At 32.9% G+C, this 15916-nt stretch overlaps 1 protein-coding gene and 1 long non-coding RNA gene across 3 annotated transcripts in view; one reads left to right on the top strand and one right to left on the bottom strand.

The window, feature by feature from the left end:
- The first annotated feature begins 5098 nt into the window (after positions 1 to 5098).
- LOC110100226 (long chain acyl-CoA synthetase 4) overlaps positions 5099 to 15916 on the top strand; it is a 22886-nt gene continuing 12068 nt past the window's right edge. Inside the window, exons 1-14 of the mRNA XM_020827649.2 lie at positions 5099 to 5402; positions 5548 to 5611; positions 5694 to 5783; positions 9452 to 9508; positions 9641 to 9689; positions 9906 to 9982; positions 11116 to 11155; positions 11242 to 11336; positions 14122 to 14289; positions 14452 to 14562; positions 14641 to 14728; positions 15008 to 15074; positions 15197 to 15272; positions 15372 to 15489. Of these exons, the coding sequence (XP_020683308.1) occupies positions 5260 to 5402; positions 5548 to 5611; positions 5694 to 5783; positions 9452 to 9508; positions 9641 to 9689; positions 9906 to 9982; positions 11116 to 11155; positions 11242 to 11336; positions 14122 to 14289; positions 14452 to 14562; positions 14641 to 14728; positions 15008 to 15074; positions 15197 to 15272; positions 15372 to 15489 (1243 nt within the window). The 5' untranslated portion in view covers positions 5099 to 5259. The remainder of the gene's footprint in view (positions 5403 to 5547; positions 5612 to 5693; positions 5784 to 9451; positions 9509 to 9640; positions 9690 to 9905; positions 9983 to 11115; positions 11156 to 11241; positions 11337 to 14121; positions 14290 to 14451; positions 14563 to 14640; positions 14729 to 15007; positions 15075 to 15196; positions 15273 to 15371; positions 15490 to 15916) is intronic.
- Positions 11362 to 15916, bottom strand: part of LOC114579516 — a 22399-nt gene continuing 17844 nt past the window's right edge. The window contains exons 2-4 of one of the 2 annotated variants that reach the window (XR_003700541.1): positions 11785 to 11851; positions 11601 to 11675; positions 11362 to 11518 (exon numbers count right to left, since the gene is read on the bottom strand). This is a non-coding gene — a long non-coding RNA (uncharacterized LOC114579516). Of the gene's footprint in view, positions 11676 to 11784; positions 11852 to 15916 lie in introns of both variants that reach the window. The other variant, XR_003700540.1, reaches the window with a different exon arrangement.

The following is a 15916-nucleotide window of genomic DNA, read 5'->3' as shown; positions in this document are numbered from 1 at the left end:
CTTGTGGTAGGGTAAAATATTTGCAGTGGTCTAACAACGGTTGGTGGCCGTGTAGAAGTCTAGTGGTGGTTTGACAACTGCTTGTGGTAGGGCAAAAGATCGATGGTGGTCCAACGACGGCTGGTGGCCGGGAAAAAGTCTGGAGGTGGTCCGTCGACTACTTGTGGTTGGGCAAAGTCTAGTAGTGGTCAAACGACGGTTGGTGGCCGGGCAGAGGCTCGGTAGTGGTCTGATGATGGCTGGTAGTCGGGTAGAAGTCTGGAGACAATACGTGGCCGGTTAGAAGTTCAGCAATGGCTGGTGGTCGGACAGAAATTTGGTGATGGTCAGTGGCCAAGCGGTTGTTGAGGAGGAGCTTGGTGGCATTAGAGATCTCAGATTTCTATTTCTTCTTCCTCTTATTTCTCTTTCTTCCTCTCCCATCTTACAAAGAATGAGGGGTATATTTATAGTTTTTTTAGAGTGGCATGGCTAATAAATAGTGAGAAGATCAAGGATAGGTTGGGAGTGTTTTAGATGGACATTCAATATCGATTCTCTTGATCATTGACCGTTTATTGCACATAGGAGTGTTTTAATGATGTTAGAATTTAGCAATCTTGGGCTCGTTGGATTCATCTCGTCGAGTCACTCAATTCGACTATAAGCATGTCACATTTGGAAATCATTTGGTAATTCAATATATGCTTTGAAGCTTCCAAATGTGCATTAGACTTTCGATTTGGATCCATTTGGCTCAGATTGGATCGAATTTGGTGTCATTGGGTTTGTCTTTTCGAGATGTTCAGTTCGACTATAAGTTCATTGAAATCAGAGTTTGGATGATCCAAGGAATAATTTTGGATGTTTTTTATTTAACTTTGCTATGAGAATTGTTCTCGATCAGGAAAAATTTTTTATGATATATCAACTATATAGCACTAACCCCTTCCTCGATTATGAAGAACAATATCATTTTTATCCTAAAAAATATAATCAATTTTTTTTTCTCATTTTTCTGAAGGGTGGCATCTCTTGGTGCTATTAACTTAACTTTCTCTTATGCTTTTGTATGTGAGAATGGTGTAAAAGAAGAGAAGGAGAGAGCGAGAAAGAAAAGATATTTGTACTTTTTAATGATTGAAGATCAATCCTTTAATTAAGGGCAATATAGATTTGTTGGTGAAGGCCACATAGGACAAATTTTAGAGGATCAATAAGCTTAAATCCTTTAGCTTCTAAAGGAGGCTAGATAATAAGGCGCATCATCATAACATGAAGGAGTTCTCCCAACACCAAATTCTAAGTATGTTAAGGTTAATCAATTTGATGACACTTATGCAATACCTCTCACCGTCATGTTGAAGTACTTCCAACACAACCTTAGTTATTTAGAAGCCCAAATATCAAGTCAACATTCCAAGAAAATAGTAAAATTACTCGGGCCAGTTTAAAATCACAAATGATGTTAATTACATGGATAACCCATATGTAAAGACCACCTGTTGGACAACTTGATCAAGATATTTATGGAATTATAATTTATGGAGACTTCACTTGATGAAAATGTCTTAGCAGATGATATATATATATTGTTAGTAGTTGTCATATTGGGATAAATAGGCCTGCACAAGATGAAGGAAATGTGAAGAGTGATATGAATCAAGTTGCCAACGCATAGTTACAAGATCATATGATACAAGTAATTTAGGTTGCAATGATTGAAAGAAAATGATCTTATTTTCATATAGAAATATACTTTTGGAGGTATATGGTAGCATTGATAATAATCACGTAAGCAAATATTACACACAATCAAATAAGTTTTAAATTCAAACCTGACACTCAAGTATACTACAATTTACCTATGAGTAGGAGAAAGGAATTCATAATGCCTACAATGACTATCCTATAAGCATGAACAAGAAGATCATATCAAATAAACCAGTCTGTCTAGGGATAGTAGCGGGGAACTTCTAGTGCATGTTACCATTCACTTGTGAGCAGGAGCAACGGATTGATAGTGCACATAAATAGCATGTATGTAGCACTAAGAAATTCATAACAAATGATGTAACACACTCACAAGTTAGAACACTATCTCCTAGCATCTATTGAGTAAACATCCTCTAGGAATTGTATTAAATGATAGTTTGAAGGAGACAAAATTAAATAATATCTCTCATATATATACCTAAAATCTAATGCCCTCAAATGCCACAAGATCTATAATACTCGCATAAGTGAACAGAAGGCTATACTCGTATAATAACATCAAATTATATACTCAAACATACTTGCATGTACTCCAATCAACGTGTTAAAGTTACAAACACAAATGTTTGAGAATGATGCGTAGGGTCAAATGCTCACTAATATAATAGTCTATTTGCAAACTAAACATGACCCACATGTGCTCTGATCATCACATTGAGAATGTTACACGAGTCAAATACTCAAGTCTCATTGTCCTCATCAAAAGGAATGTAATTGACAAGACTTGAATAGTAAAATAATTCCCAAACCTACAATAATATAGTGACTTTAATGTCTCCATGATGATGGCCGTGTTGACATAAAATCTCAACTAGATGGGTCAAACCTCAAAACCAATAAAAGTTAAGAATTCTTAAAATGAAATTTATTAACTAAAAACTTAAAATTAAAAATGCATACATCTCCTGCAACCGCTTGTCGGGGATAATATATTTGAAATTAACCTCAGCTCATAAAGAGCGAATGTCATGTTATGTGTATTATTAAGATTCATTCTCAAACAATCTCTTGCCAGCAAGGACGTGTCATGTGCCCTCTGATTGGATGATTTTGTTGCAAAATGGCTCTATTATATTACGATCATGGCTGAAGCACATTTGCTCTCTAATGGCATCAAACCCTTGAGTAATGAATCATAGTGTATATTTGACAGATATATATATATATATATATATATATATATATATAAATATAAAGCCCTATATCAACTAAGGTGGATTCATATCTATCCCCTTTAAAAAACACCATCTTAGGTCTATAAGGTATTCTTCAATGAAGCAACCCATGGCTACCGATAAGGTGCCTTCTGTTTGGTTGGGTCAACTACCTATTCTGACTAAGTAGACCATGGATCATGACGGCCGAGGACGACAGAACTATGGGATCTTGATCGGGCCCGTCTTTATTCCCCCATCACTAGTTTTATGTTTGTGGTGATAAATTGTAAGTATTAAACTCCAAAATCCATATCCCAAATCCAAATCTTAAAAATGTTTCTATTATGCATTGGATTTATGACATATATGGGTCCTCTTTAATGACTAGCCTTAATCGAAAGTTCTCTCTCATTATCAGGAGGGGTAATTAATTATAGGGGCTTGCACCTATAGAAAACTTAAACTCATATCAAAAAGTCCTCACAAAACGAGGGCAAAATTTTTGGGTAATGTTTAATTCAAAATTCAATCTGTCTTCTTAAACTTCACCTGGAACCTAAGATCGTTAAAACTATCCACCATCACAATAAGAAAAATAGACGGTTCGGAGAGGCCGTTGCGTGAGAATTTTCGGAGCCCACAACAGGTCTATACCTCTAAGGATTTTTAAACAACATTCATATACACTTGATCAATCAACAAAAATAATAAAAAAAATACTGAGAAGATGAGTACAAAAAAGCTTGAAAAAAATAGGTCAAATAGAAAAATTAAGGCATTGAACAAAATTATCAATATAGGCTTTGTTTGGGGGGTTCGCTTAGTTGATATTCCATTGTTTCTATGCCATGGATGATTGTTCATAGTTGAAACTAAATTTTGAGACAATTAATTCCTTTGGAGGAAAAGATCAGAGTTCCGTCATAAGAATTGAGAACCTCTAACATTAGAACTAATTTGTTCAAACAAAGATAATTGATACAATTTTAGAGAAGATTAGGGCTCTACCAAATTGATTAAGAATCTCTCTCACCATAGAACTAATATGTCAAAATAGAGAAAATTAACTCAATTTCAAAAGAAAAAAGACCAAAGTTCTATAGGAATTGAGAACCTCCCTCGCTTTAAAACTAATATGCACAAACAAAGATAGCTAACCATTTAGGTCTATTTTTAATGTTATGGACTTAATTTTGATACTTTTAGAGTCTATCATAGCCTCTACATTAAATCTTGAGCAAATTTGACCTATTTAGAACCAAATTGTCTAAAAATTTTTGCTCTATTTGACACATCACTTTAAAGAAAGAATGAAATTATAATTTAGAAGAGTTTACTTAATTCAAGGGCATAATGCATAATGGGCAATCCCAGAGCCAGAAATTTTATTCTAGGGGGGCTAAATTAAAATAATTCTATTTGTTTTGGAATGTTAGAATAAACATCTGCCACATGCAATCTTAGCTTGGGGTGAGAGAGGAGCAAAAAGGAAAATGAAAGCCGTGCTCGAGATCGTGAGTTGCGAGAGAGGAGCACAGGGGAAAACGAACCATTTATGCTTTTCATTTGTCCAGAAAAAGATTTTGATGGCTTCTATGGACTATTAAAAAAACTTTAAAAAGAAGAATTACAAAATTAGAGTAGGTTTCCGCTAACTTTAAAAAAAAAGAACTATATTACTCAAATAAATCTAATTGGAGAATTTGAAATTCAAATAGATCTATAGATTTCTTGACCTTCCACAGAAGGTGATGGAAGACTTGAAATGGAAAAAGTTTGTAATAAATAAAATGAAAGTTGACAACGGGTTGTACCATAAATAGTTAAGCTTACTGGAAAGTGATTTATTTATTTATTTATTTTTTTTTGAGCGGGGGCGGGGGGCATGTGCTATGAGTTTAAACAGAGATGCTTAGGGTTTAAATAAAAATAAAACAAGATTGAAATAACTTTTATCACAGTGAAATTCAAATAAGCATTGCTAGACAAAAATAGGTATATTTTGATAAAAAAAACTTTTTAATGTTTTATAACAAAGAATAAATAATAAAAATATTTATACATTTTAAATAAAATGAAACAAAAAATAAAATTTCTCATCTAATACTAACTATTTTGTAATATTCTGCGACAGAGATTCCTAACAACTTTCTTCCAAACCACCATAGTTAGACGATAGATCAACATCCGGTGGGGACGCCGTTAGAAAGCAATACAAAAGGCGGCCGAAATCCTAACCACCTTCACCTTCTTCCCACCAATGAAAGACTGATGAAAGGATCGCTTTCCTTCCCCGCATTAAATAACAGAGACAGTGATCTCGCTGCAGCGGTAGTGATCATCGGAGATGAAGTACTTGGTGGAGGTGGAGAAGTGCCGGGAGGGTACCACCGGCTCGCCATCAGTCGGTCCCGCCTACCGGAGCGTATTCGCCAAGGACGGATTTCCGCCGCCGGTTCCTGGCGTCGATAGCTGCTGGGATGTCTTCCGGTTAGCCCTGTTTCTGATCCCTAGCTCCTCCCACTTTCCCTTCATTCTTCGGATTCCAAGCTATATCGGAAATCATTTGGGAGTTATTCGATTATTTTGACTGGTATGGTATGCCTTTATGGATGTGATGGTTCTTTTTATCCAGCTTGTCGGTGGAAAGAAATCCTGGCAATCGGATGCTTGGGCGTCGCGAGATTGTTGATGGGAAGGTGCGTAACTCAATGATGATGGATGTTCACTGCATTTCTGTAATATATATTCTGGATAATCAGACATTGTGAATTGTTACAGGCGGGGAAATATGTGTGGCTAACTTACAAAGAAGTGTACGACATGGTGATGAAAGTTGGAACTTCTATTCGAAGCTGCGGAGTTGAGAAGGTTAGCGCTCTGTTTTGGAATGGTTTGATTTTGTGTGATTGGAGAATAACTATAAAGTAGTTTAGAATATATCCCCCCTTGTTTTACTGTTGGTGGAAGCTTGTTGTGTATCGCCGGAAGAAAAGGAGGAAGGAGGCAGAGGTGGCGGCTGTTCGTGGCTTTGGGTGGAAAGTGAGCACTTATTAACCAGCTTCTCATGACCCACCCAGGGCTATATTTTTATGGCCTAGGTTCTTTAAAAAAACATAGCCTTTATTCTATACATTTTAATTAAGGTAAGGTGGTCAAAAGGTCGAGTGCAAATTTTAAATCCATATAGGAAACAAGAGAAGTCCTTCATTCTGAATCTACCAGATATCAAACACGAAATTAATACATTGAAAACCAGAGTATATCACTGAAATCAAGACCATTTGATGAAATTTTGAAATATATTTTAAGTGTTGAGGTGTAAATTTGAGGTAGGCAGAATTTTTTTTTATATAGATATTTGAACCATCAAGACAAACTCGTATATTTTGACAACATTTTTCAAGATGAGCTATATATTAAATTGGGTTCTCTCTCATTCTCAAAGTGATTTGCATGATAAAATTTTGATTTTTCTGTAGATGATTGTCATAAGGTTTTGTATTCAGGTTCAAATAGTAAAATAGACTATTGAATATTTAGAGAGTAATGGAAGCGACTCTCTAGGGACTGTGCAAAAAGGAATGGAGTAATGATCACATTTATTGAGGGACTTGCACCTTTGGCAAGGCAGGGTGAGGCTAGGTGTCACTTGATGGTTTTATAGCTTTATTATTTCTTCATTTTTTTAAGGCACCTTCGCCCAAGGCACAGACGCCTTAGGGCATCTCCAACCGAAAAACTCATTTTCCACTCCAAAATGCAGTAATACACTAAAATGCAGTAACTTGTCTCCAACCGAACTCCATTTTCTAACACCAAAAAAAGAATATTCCTAAATTATTTCCCATATTTCATTTTATATAATTTTCAAATTTAAAAAAAAACAAATGGCGGGTGAACAGTGCGACGCCAAATATGGCGTCGCACTGTTCATTGGCGAGTGGATGCCGTGACATTTCGCGCTCGGTTGGAACGAATTCTCCACGGCAAACGATCGTTTGCGTATCCGTTGGAGATGCCCTTAGGAAAGCGAGTAATTTTTCTACGAGCACAGCTCAAGAAAGATTCTTAAGCTAAATGATAGCTACGATTAATATTTATTTAGTATTATTCATTTTTGATAGTATTTTTTTTTAATTATAATGTCTATAGTAATCAATTGACAATGTCAATACATTATTTACTCACTGAAAGTAACATTCCAAATTATATATATATATATTATTTGACGCTATGTGCCACTAAAATAAAGTTCTTATTATGTCATGCTTATACTGTATTGAGTGCATTCTTCTTATTTATTTCAGGTTAATTTCCCTTTTTTAGGGGCTGTTTGTTTATTAGTAAGATTTGATAAATCCTATACATTTGGATTTAGTAAATCCTAAGGCAGAAAACAATTTGGCATGACAGGCTAATTTCAGTTAAATCACAATGAACTATTTTGCCACTTATTTCAGGATTTATGTTTGTTAATTCAAATAGAATTGTAATAATAATTAATAATAATAAAATTAAAATATATAATCTCATTGCCAACAATTATAATTTCCATTTTTAGTTGATATTTGTGATTAATACTTCACTAATCAAGAGTAGCTATGTTAGTTCTTTATGATCACGGCATTAATATTCTGAGGGCTTTTATGAAAAAATTGAGAATTTTTGGACAAATTATAAAATAATGGGAAAAATGAAACTATTAACACAATTCATATTTTGCATCAATCAATCAATTTTTTTGGCTATGTGTAGAAGGTTAGGGTTAGGATCAAGGCCTGGAAACACTTGGTGTTGGTAAAGAATTGTCTTAAAATTTATTCTAAGGTTTCACACAATTTCAAATGTATTATACAACCCATGGCTGATTGACAGGAGGGCTGATATAACAGTTCTATAGTAAGAAACAATAAAGCTTTAAGCAAAATATATATGTTTATCACTCATCAAAGTGACTAGGTTTGAAAGAATCATCAAATTCCTCCAATGCAGGGACGACCACCTAGCCTTCTCTGTGGAATAAACTATAAAATTTCAGTTAAAACACAGTAATTATTTCTTCTTTCATTCCATGAAGTATTTACGATTTGTTTTACAAAAGATTTTAAAAAACAAAAGAAAGTACAGAAAAGAGTGGCTGGCCAAATTAATAGCAGGAAGAGAGGAGGTAGTTACACATTATAAGCACTACTTCAAACATGTAAAGGATTAAATATATTTGCAAATCTTCTCAAGAGTGTTAGTAAAGGTATACAATTTTTTAGGATGTTGTCGCATAATTAGAGTTATGGATTAGATAAGTATGGTTCTACCTAGATTAGAATTAGTCGAAATCATAGGGCTTGTTTTATGGAAGTTTAAATTTTTGGCATTGTGATTGTATGGTACATCTGGGATAGGAAACACTAGAATATTTAAACTAACTAAATGTAATTTAGAGTATTTCATAATTTTTTTAGGGTTTTCAAGGTGTTTTGATGGGGTTGGAATAAAACTAGGTCTTGTGGACCTTTTTTTTTTTTGGCTAACAACCTTAAGTTAGGTTTTTGGCTATGTGGAGGGGGTTAGGGTTTGGATCAAGGCATGAAAATGCTTGGGGTTGATAAAAAATTGTCTTAAGATTAATTCTAAAGCTTGACTCAATTTTCAATGTATTTGGGGTGTCCAAATAGCCAATTGAATAGGATTATCTTATTTATACAACCCATTGCCAACAAACCTCATTGCAATTTTGGTTGGATTTTTATGGGAGAAATAATGATAAGAAGAGGAAGGCTAATATAAGAATCCTATATCAAGAATTAATAAAGCTTTAAGCAAAACATATATGCTTAGCACTCGTCAAAGTGGCTAGGTTTGAAAGAATTACCAAATTCCTCCAACGTAAGGCTGACCACCAAGCCTTCTCCTTCTTGGAATAAACTCCAAAATTTCAGTCAAAACAAATAATCCTGTCTTCTTTCATTCCATTAAGTATTTATAGTTTGTCTTACAAGAGATTTTAAAAAACAAAAGAGAGAAAAGAAAAGAGAGTGACTAGCCAAATAAATAGTGGAGAAGAGAAGAGGTAGTTACACTTTATAAGCACTCCTTCAAACATGTGTTGGTCGGCAATCCTTATTTGAAATTGGTTATTTGCTTTAATTTAAATCAAGTAATTTTACACAATACTCCCTTATTTCAAAATTTGAGTTAGAAAATTTAAAAATCAAAAATTTCAAATGTCTACAAATTGCAAAATTAAATTTCATCGTTTCATACAATTTCTCTTATTTTTTAGGCTTAAGCTTACAAATGATCGAATGACTACTGTTTGCATAGTTAAATACATAAATGAGAAGATATTTACCTCTTAAATTAAACTTTTTGAATTCTAAAATAATATGTTTGTGCTATTTTTTTGTATGAAGGCTATGAGAGATGTTAGAGCAACTATCCTTACTGCATTTTTTTCAAAAGGGTTTTCAGATAAAACCATTATAGAATTTTATTGAATTTTTTATGTGTAATAATTACTTTACAATATGTGCTTTTAGGGAAATTGTTGTGGTATCTATGGTGCAAACTGTCCTGAATGGATCATTAGCATGGAGGTATTGGCTATTTGAATATCGGTTATTCTAATCTCCTTGCAAAATATTTTATCATAACCTATAATTTCATATCATGTTTGCTAGATCTTCATAATATGTTTTATTTTATGAATGCATCTAAATTTTCTGCAGGCTTGCAATGCTCATGGGATCTATTGCGTTCCATTATATGATACCCTTGGTATGTAAAGCACTTATCTTCTTGGTATTGTTACAAACATAAGTTAGATTTGTATAAGGCCTAACAAGTCCTATTTGCTAGTATGTGTGCGTGGATGCCGCTCATTCATGCACTAAGTGGTTGTTTATTGGAGAACTCTTATACTTCATGCAAATTATTGGTTACTGTATGTTTTTTTTATTTTTTTTTTATTTCTCATGATATATTTTTGCTTAGGAGCTGGTGCTGTTGAATTTATAATTAGCCATGCAGAGGTGCAAATTGTTTTTGTGGATGAGAAGAAGATTGTAGAGGTAATGAGCTCAATCTAACTTGCAATAGCCCTAACACTCATCATAACATTCTTCTTCATTTCTATAAAATCTAATGTATCTTGGTGGTGTATTTGTCATATTGACAGACATAATTCAATTGAGTAGGATAGCATGTGCTAATGTTGTGCTAATATTGTGTTGTTCTTTAAAAAATACAGTCAACACTACTCCCAAAGGGATGGATGAGAGTATTGTTCTGCAAGTGCGTTGTTAATGGTCCTAGAACAATTAAGGAGATTCAACTACAGTTTACCGTTTACCTACAAACACTCTCCACACAAATCAAAACTAATACGCTAGATTTTTTAAAAGCCAAGCAATTGAAAAGCATTCCCAAACAAAAGTCTATGCTAGCCAACCAACAATATTAAATCTGAATTTATTATCATAAAGTTCATCTTCATAAATTTGGATCTAATTATATTCATTTGTCCAAATTGTTTATCAAACTCTAATGAAATTGTCAAGTGATGATGCCACATTTTTTGCCTTTTCTAACATGCTGAAATTTGAATGTATCTTTGCCCCGTCAAGTACCTATGGCTATAGGTTGCCACAGTAGAGAAAAAGTTCAGGGGGATTTACATGCATACCATTTTATATCATTCTATTTACATATCTAATACTAAAATTTTAATATTTCATGCCTACAACGCATAAACAATTTTAATATCAAATATATCACTCATATATTTCAATCTTACCACCCATATTACCCTATAAATTTTAATGTTTTCTTTCTTGCACCCATATTTGATCTATGGGTTGTCTGTATGAAATATTAAAATTTTGAGTGTTAGATATTTAAATAATATGATAGAAAGTGATATGTATGTAAATCCCCCAAAAATTAATTATGAAGGCGCTCTAACTAGCTTAGTAGGATTTAGCCTGATGGTAAATGTGCAGGTGATGCTAAGTTGATGTAAACAATTGATACTCGTATATTATGGAGATGACATGTGGAAATTTTGTAGGTATATATTGAATCATTTGCCACAGAGAGTTGTAGAGAATGCATGCAATAATAAGTTACATTATAAAGTTTCTTCAAATGAAAAAATCGTGAAATGCTCCTAAGCTTTCATTTCATTTTTTTTTTCAATTTCCAGCTGTTGAAAGCCTTTCCTGATGCAGCCAAGTTCTTGAGAAGTAAGTTTATTAATACCAATACTTTACAACTTATTTATTTTATTTATTCTTATATGGGCTAGCTCATATGCGAAATTTGCATGCAGTTATTGTGAGTTTCGGAAAGATTTTCCCAGAGCAGAAAGAAGAGTTCAGACAATTTGGTTTAAGAGCCTACTCCTGGGACGAGTTCTTGTTTTTAGTAAGTAAACTTATGCAGATACTAAGGTTTCTTTTATGAATCCCTTGTGAAGATGCTCCCTTGTTTTAAAATAATTTCCTGGCTTGGTTTAAAAAAAAAAATGATTTACTGCTGGTTTAACCTGCATTAATTCATCATCAATCAAGATGTACATCAGAAATTATCGGAACAGTTAGCTTCCACTGCAATTTCAGAAGAGGACCATCATTAATCTTCATCATGAAGGAAATGGCAAATAGAAACAAATGATAGTAATTTTTTCACCTGCATATCAAGCAATGAGGCGCTCTCTGAAATTATTATTTGCATTAATGGCATGCCAATTGAAGGGTTGCAGACCTGCAGTAGGCCTATGTCTTGAAATACTGAATATGTAATTAAAAATAATAATAACAACAACAACAACAACACTAATAATAATAATGAAACCAAGGGGTGTATTGCTTACATCATTCTTGGGCAGGAAATCTGACATCTTGAGCCAAAAGCTCCTAATCTGGAAATTTTGAATTTTCCTATAGAACAAATGATAAATTTGAATTGCTTAATGATGTATTTCTTTTGGCTCTTTATTGTACCAAACTCTTGGAGATTGAATTTAGTATGATTATAGAAGTATTCTTTGCAATGATCATAACACATTTGATTCTACTTTGGTTACCATGTTTTCACAATTCATACGTAAACAACCTCATATGGTTTCCTTAAAGAAATAGTTAAATGCTTTGGAATATTTTATTAAATACTATTTTAGATATTCATAATTTGTACAGTACAAAACTTTAGTACAATTCACGAACTTCCCAAATTCCATCTTCCGGTGATAATCGTGATCCAAGTATTTGATAAATTCATTGCGTTGCTATCAAAGTCTTGGATAATTGGCAATATCATGTTAACACTCATGGAAAATCTATCTCAATGGGTAATGATGCTCAAATGGTAGTCTGACCTAGTCATCTTGATCTAAATATTGATGGATATTTTTATGGTAGATGTTCATGAAATTACTACCATGTTTTAATTTTTTATTTTTGTTTATATGTATAGTACTTCACAGTTGACTAAATGCGGAATAAAGAACTAGTTAATGTGCTTCATCTTTTTTTAAATAAATACTTCAATAACACATCAACTGTGGTTTTTTTGGTTAGCCTCCGACCATATGTTAAAATTTTAAAGAAGCATTGAACATTTTTTTTATTAGGAAAAGATTGTGCTCAACTTTGTTCTATAGAAGTATTAATTTACGAGAAAACTTAATGATAAAAAAGTAATTGCAAAGGAGATCAATCACTATAAAAGAGAATACCAAAATTTATATGATTCTATACAAGTAAGCCTATATCTTCAAGATAGAAGAGGAGATCCAATCTACTAATAAAAAAATCATAATCATGGCATATAAAGGACACTCACTAAGCCTTTCCAAAACTTAAGTACCCTCTCACTCGAGAAATAAAATAGAAGCCTTGGTTATCTCAAGAGAAGTATGAGAAAAATAATTTAGGAGTGACAAGGAAAAATATGATAAAATTAAAAAATATGTAATTTTCTTCTCTTTATCTTTATCTTCCCTATTCTCTATCTTCTCAATTCCTTTATAACTCTATAGGCAAAATTTTAAATTTATGCTTCCTTATTAAATAAGCTTCCATGCATCAATATACATAGCACCAGCCCAAGGCAAAGTTATCTAACTTATGCAAAATCACTATATTCATTTTCATGCTTTCACACAATACACGTGATGCCTACTCACCATATGATTCATGTATGAATATTTTGTCAATAACTAAGACCTTTGGCTTGTTGGAAAATAATTGAGTTGTTGTTTCCATAGAAGTATGACTCTGTTTTAATTATGGTTCTTTAGGTTATAATGATGGAAATTTTTTATTTGTAAGCATCCTATTAATAAACTCCATTGCAATAGTATGAAAACATCCTAGCTGTGAAAATTAAATGACTTATAGACATAATGTTAAGTTGTTAGGTTTACTCCTTTTTGGTTTAGTTTCGTGGGTTCTAATCATGGAAATAACCTTATGCAATGTCCTAGCGAGGTTGCTTGCATCAATCTCTTCACACAACCCACACCAGACTGAGCAACCTGCATTGTATATGCTCTTTTCTATTGCAAATCATTTGTTGTCCCTAAAAGTAGATCTTTTTATTGTTGAACATTGAAATTTTCTTTTAAGGTTTTCATAGACCCAATTGTAAATTAACCAACTAAAATGCAGTTGTAAATTAGTCAAGAGTATACACAAATGCCACATAATTCTTATATATTTACATATCTCACATCTAAACTTAAGCATTTACTTATATAACACCTTGGTATCACAATTACATCAAAACATATACACAAAAAAATGTATTTTACTTCAGAAAAAATTATATTAGTAGTCTTATGTGATTCAAATATTTGTGTGTTACATTAGTAAATATTAAAATTTGTGTTAGACTTATAAATATATAAGAATTGTAAATGTAAATCCCCCATTATGTAATACCAAATAGTTTATGAGTTCACATTACTTTGGGTAACCGGACAAAGATTTATGTGTAATACCAATTCAGGTGCATGTTCTCTTTTCATGAAAGAAGTTATACTAGATTTGGATAATGCAATATCAGATGAAGTACCCATTTACATATAAAATGGCATCCCTCTATTACTGATATCTTTGTTACTTTTCAGCAGCTTACTGGGAATCAATGTTTGTTCAATCTTGTGTTTATTCTCTTAAATGGTTTTATTGCTACACTCTATTGGCAGGGCAATAGCCAAAAAGTTGATCTCCCTTTGATCAATAAAACTGACATCTGTACAATAATGTACACCAGTGGGACAACCGGAGATCCTAAGGGTGTACTAATTTCCAATGAAAGTATTCTTACTCTTATGGCTGGTGTTAATCGACTGCTTGAATCTATGAATGAGCAGGTGAGCAATATTAACTTTATTCATAATGAAATTACCACAAATCCAATCTATCTTCTTTCATTTTTTGTTGTCATCAAAAGCAGTGCATTGAGTTCGGTTTTTTAAGGAATTAAGATACATTGAAGTCATTTTCTAACATGTCTATTATTGGAATTATTGCAGTTTCATGATGATGATGTTTATTTATCATACCTCCCACTCGCCCATATATTTGATCGGGTGATAGAGGAGATGTTTATTTTCCAAGGAGCCTCGATTGGATTTTGGCAGGGGGTAAGATATTTTAAAATTTTTTTTTCTTTTTTGTTTTTTGCAAGGTTCACCCTCATTAATTGCAAGTAACATTAACAGGACGTCAAATTGTTAGTTGAAGATATTGGGGCGCTAAAACCATCTATTTTTTGTGCTGTTCCTCGTGTACTAGATCGTATTTATACAGGTGAAGTTCTCAAGGACACACGTGCCCTTCTCTTTCCTTTTGCAACCTCTCTTAATCACACAGATATTCACATTTCACGCCTCAATGCCTTGTTTCATTTTGCAATTTTACTTTAATATTTGGTAATTAAATTCTTCTAACTATAGCCATCTAGATTCCTTGCTATATTTAATCTTAAAGCAGTTGTTGACCGTCATATGTTTCTAAAATTTATTTCTTGTGTTCAGGCTAACTATAATAACATTTTTTCCGTACATTTGTATTTTATTTGGTTTATAGGTTTGCAGGATAAAATAGCTAAAGGAGGTCTTATAAAGCATACATTATTTAATGTTGCCTATAAATAGTAAGTTTATGCTCAGTTCTTAAATCTAAATCGATACTTTATACCAGTTTGCCTAGCAGTTCATAAAGTAGATGTCCTCTTTACTCTTGTCATGATAATCATGTCTTGTATGGATTTTGCAGCAAGCTACGCAATATGATAAATGGAAGTAAACATGACGAAGCAGCTCCATTTCTTGATAGAATAATATTTAGTAAGGTAATTAGATGTCTTTTATTCCATTAACCACGATTTTCTCGCCTTGGTTTTAGGCATCACAGTTGACTAATGAAATTGAAATCCTTTTACATGCTATAGGTTAAGCAAGGACTAGGTGGCAATGTACGACTTATATTATCTGGGGCTGCTCCTCTGGCTACTCATGTGGAAGAATTTTTACGGGTTGTGACATGTGCTCATGTTCAACAGGGCTATGGTATATATAAGCTATAACCTAGCTGCTTTCTATAACTTGAAATTTTTGGGCATTATAGTTATTGCTTTTAATCTTGACTTCGCTTTGGTCAATTTTTGGGAAGAATTAATTCTTATTATCACATCATTTAAATTATTACATGTGCTAACTTATTTATAATAGGATGTTTACATTAATTCTTATTATAAAATTTTGTTTCAAAAGGTTGTTGTCGGAGTTCAAAAAATGGTGAATTATTGTTTGTTTAAATGACTAGTTTCACGTTTTAGTACAACAGGGCTTGGGCATTATAGTTTTTGTTTATTGTTTGTTTAATTGCTTATTTATAGTAGGAATTACGTTTTTTGCTTATCTAATACTTCTTAAGATTGATGTGTGGTAAAGCTAGGAAAAATATATTGTGAAATCTGTATGAGTAGCAGAGCAT

The sequence above is a fragment of the Dendrobium catenatum genome, unplaced genomic scaffold (genome assembly GCF_001605985.2).
Source record: "Dendrobium catenatum unplaced genomic scaffold, ASM160598v2 fragScaff_scaffold_456, whole genome shotgun sequence".
Lineage (NCBI taxonomy): Eukaryota > Viridiplantae > Streptophyta > Magnoliopsida > Asparagales > Orchidaceae > Dendrobium > Dendrobium catenatum.
Note: the sequence above shows the minus strand (reverse complement) of the source record. Positions and strands in the feature narration are given on the sequence as shown.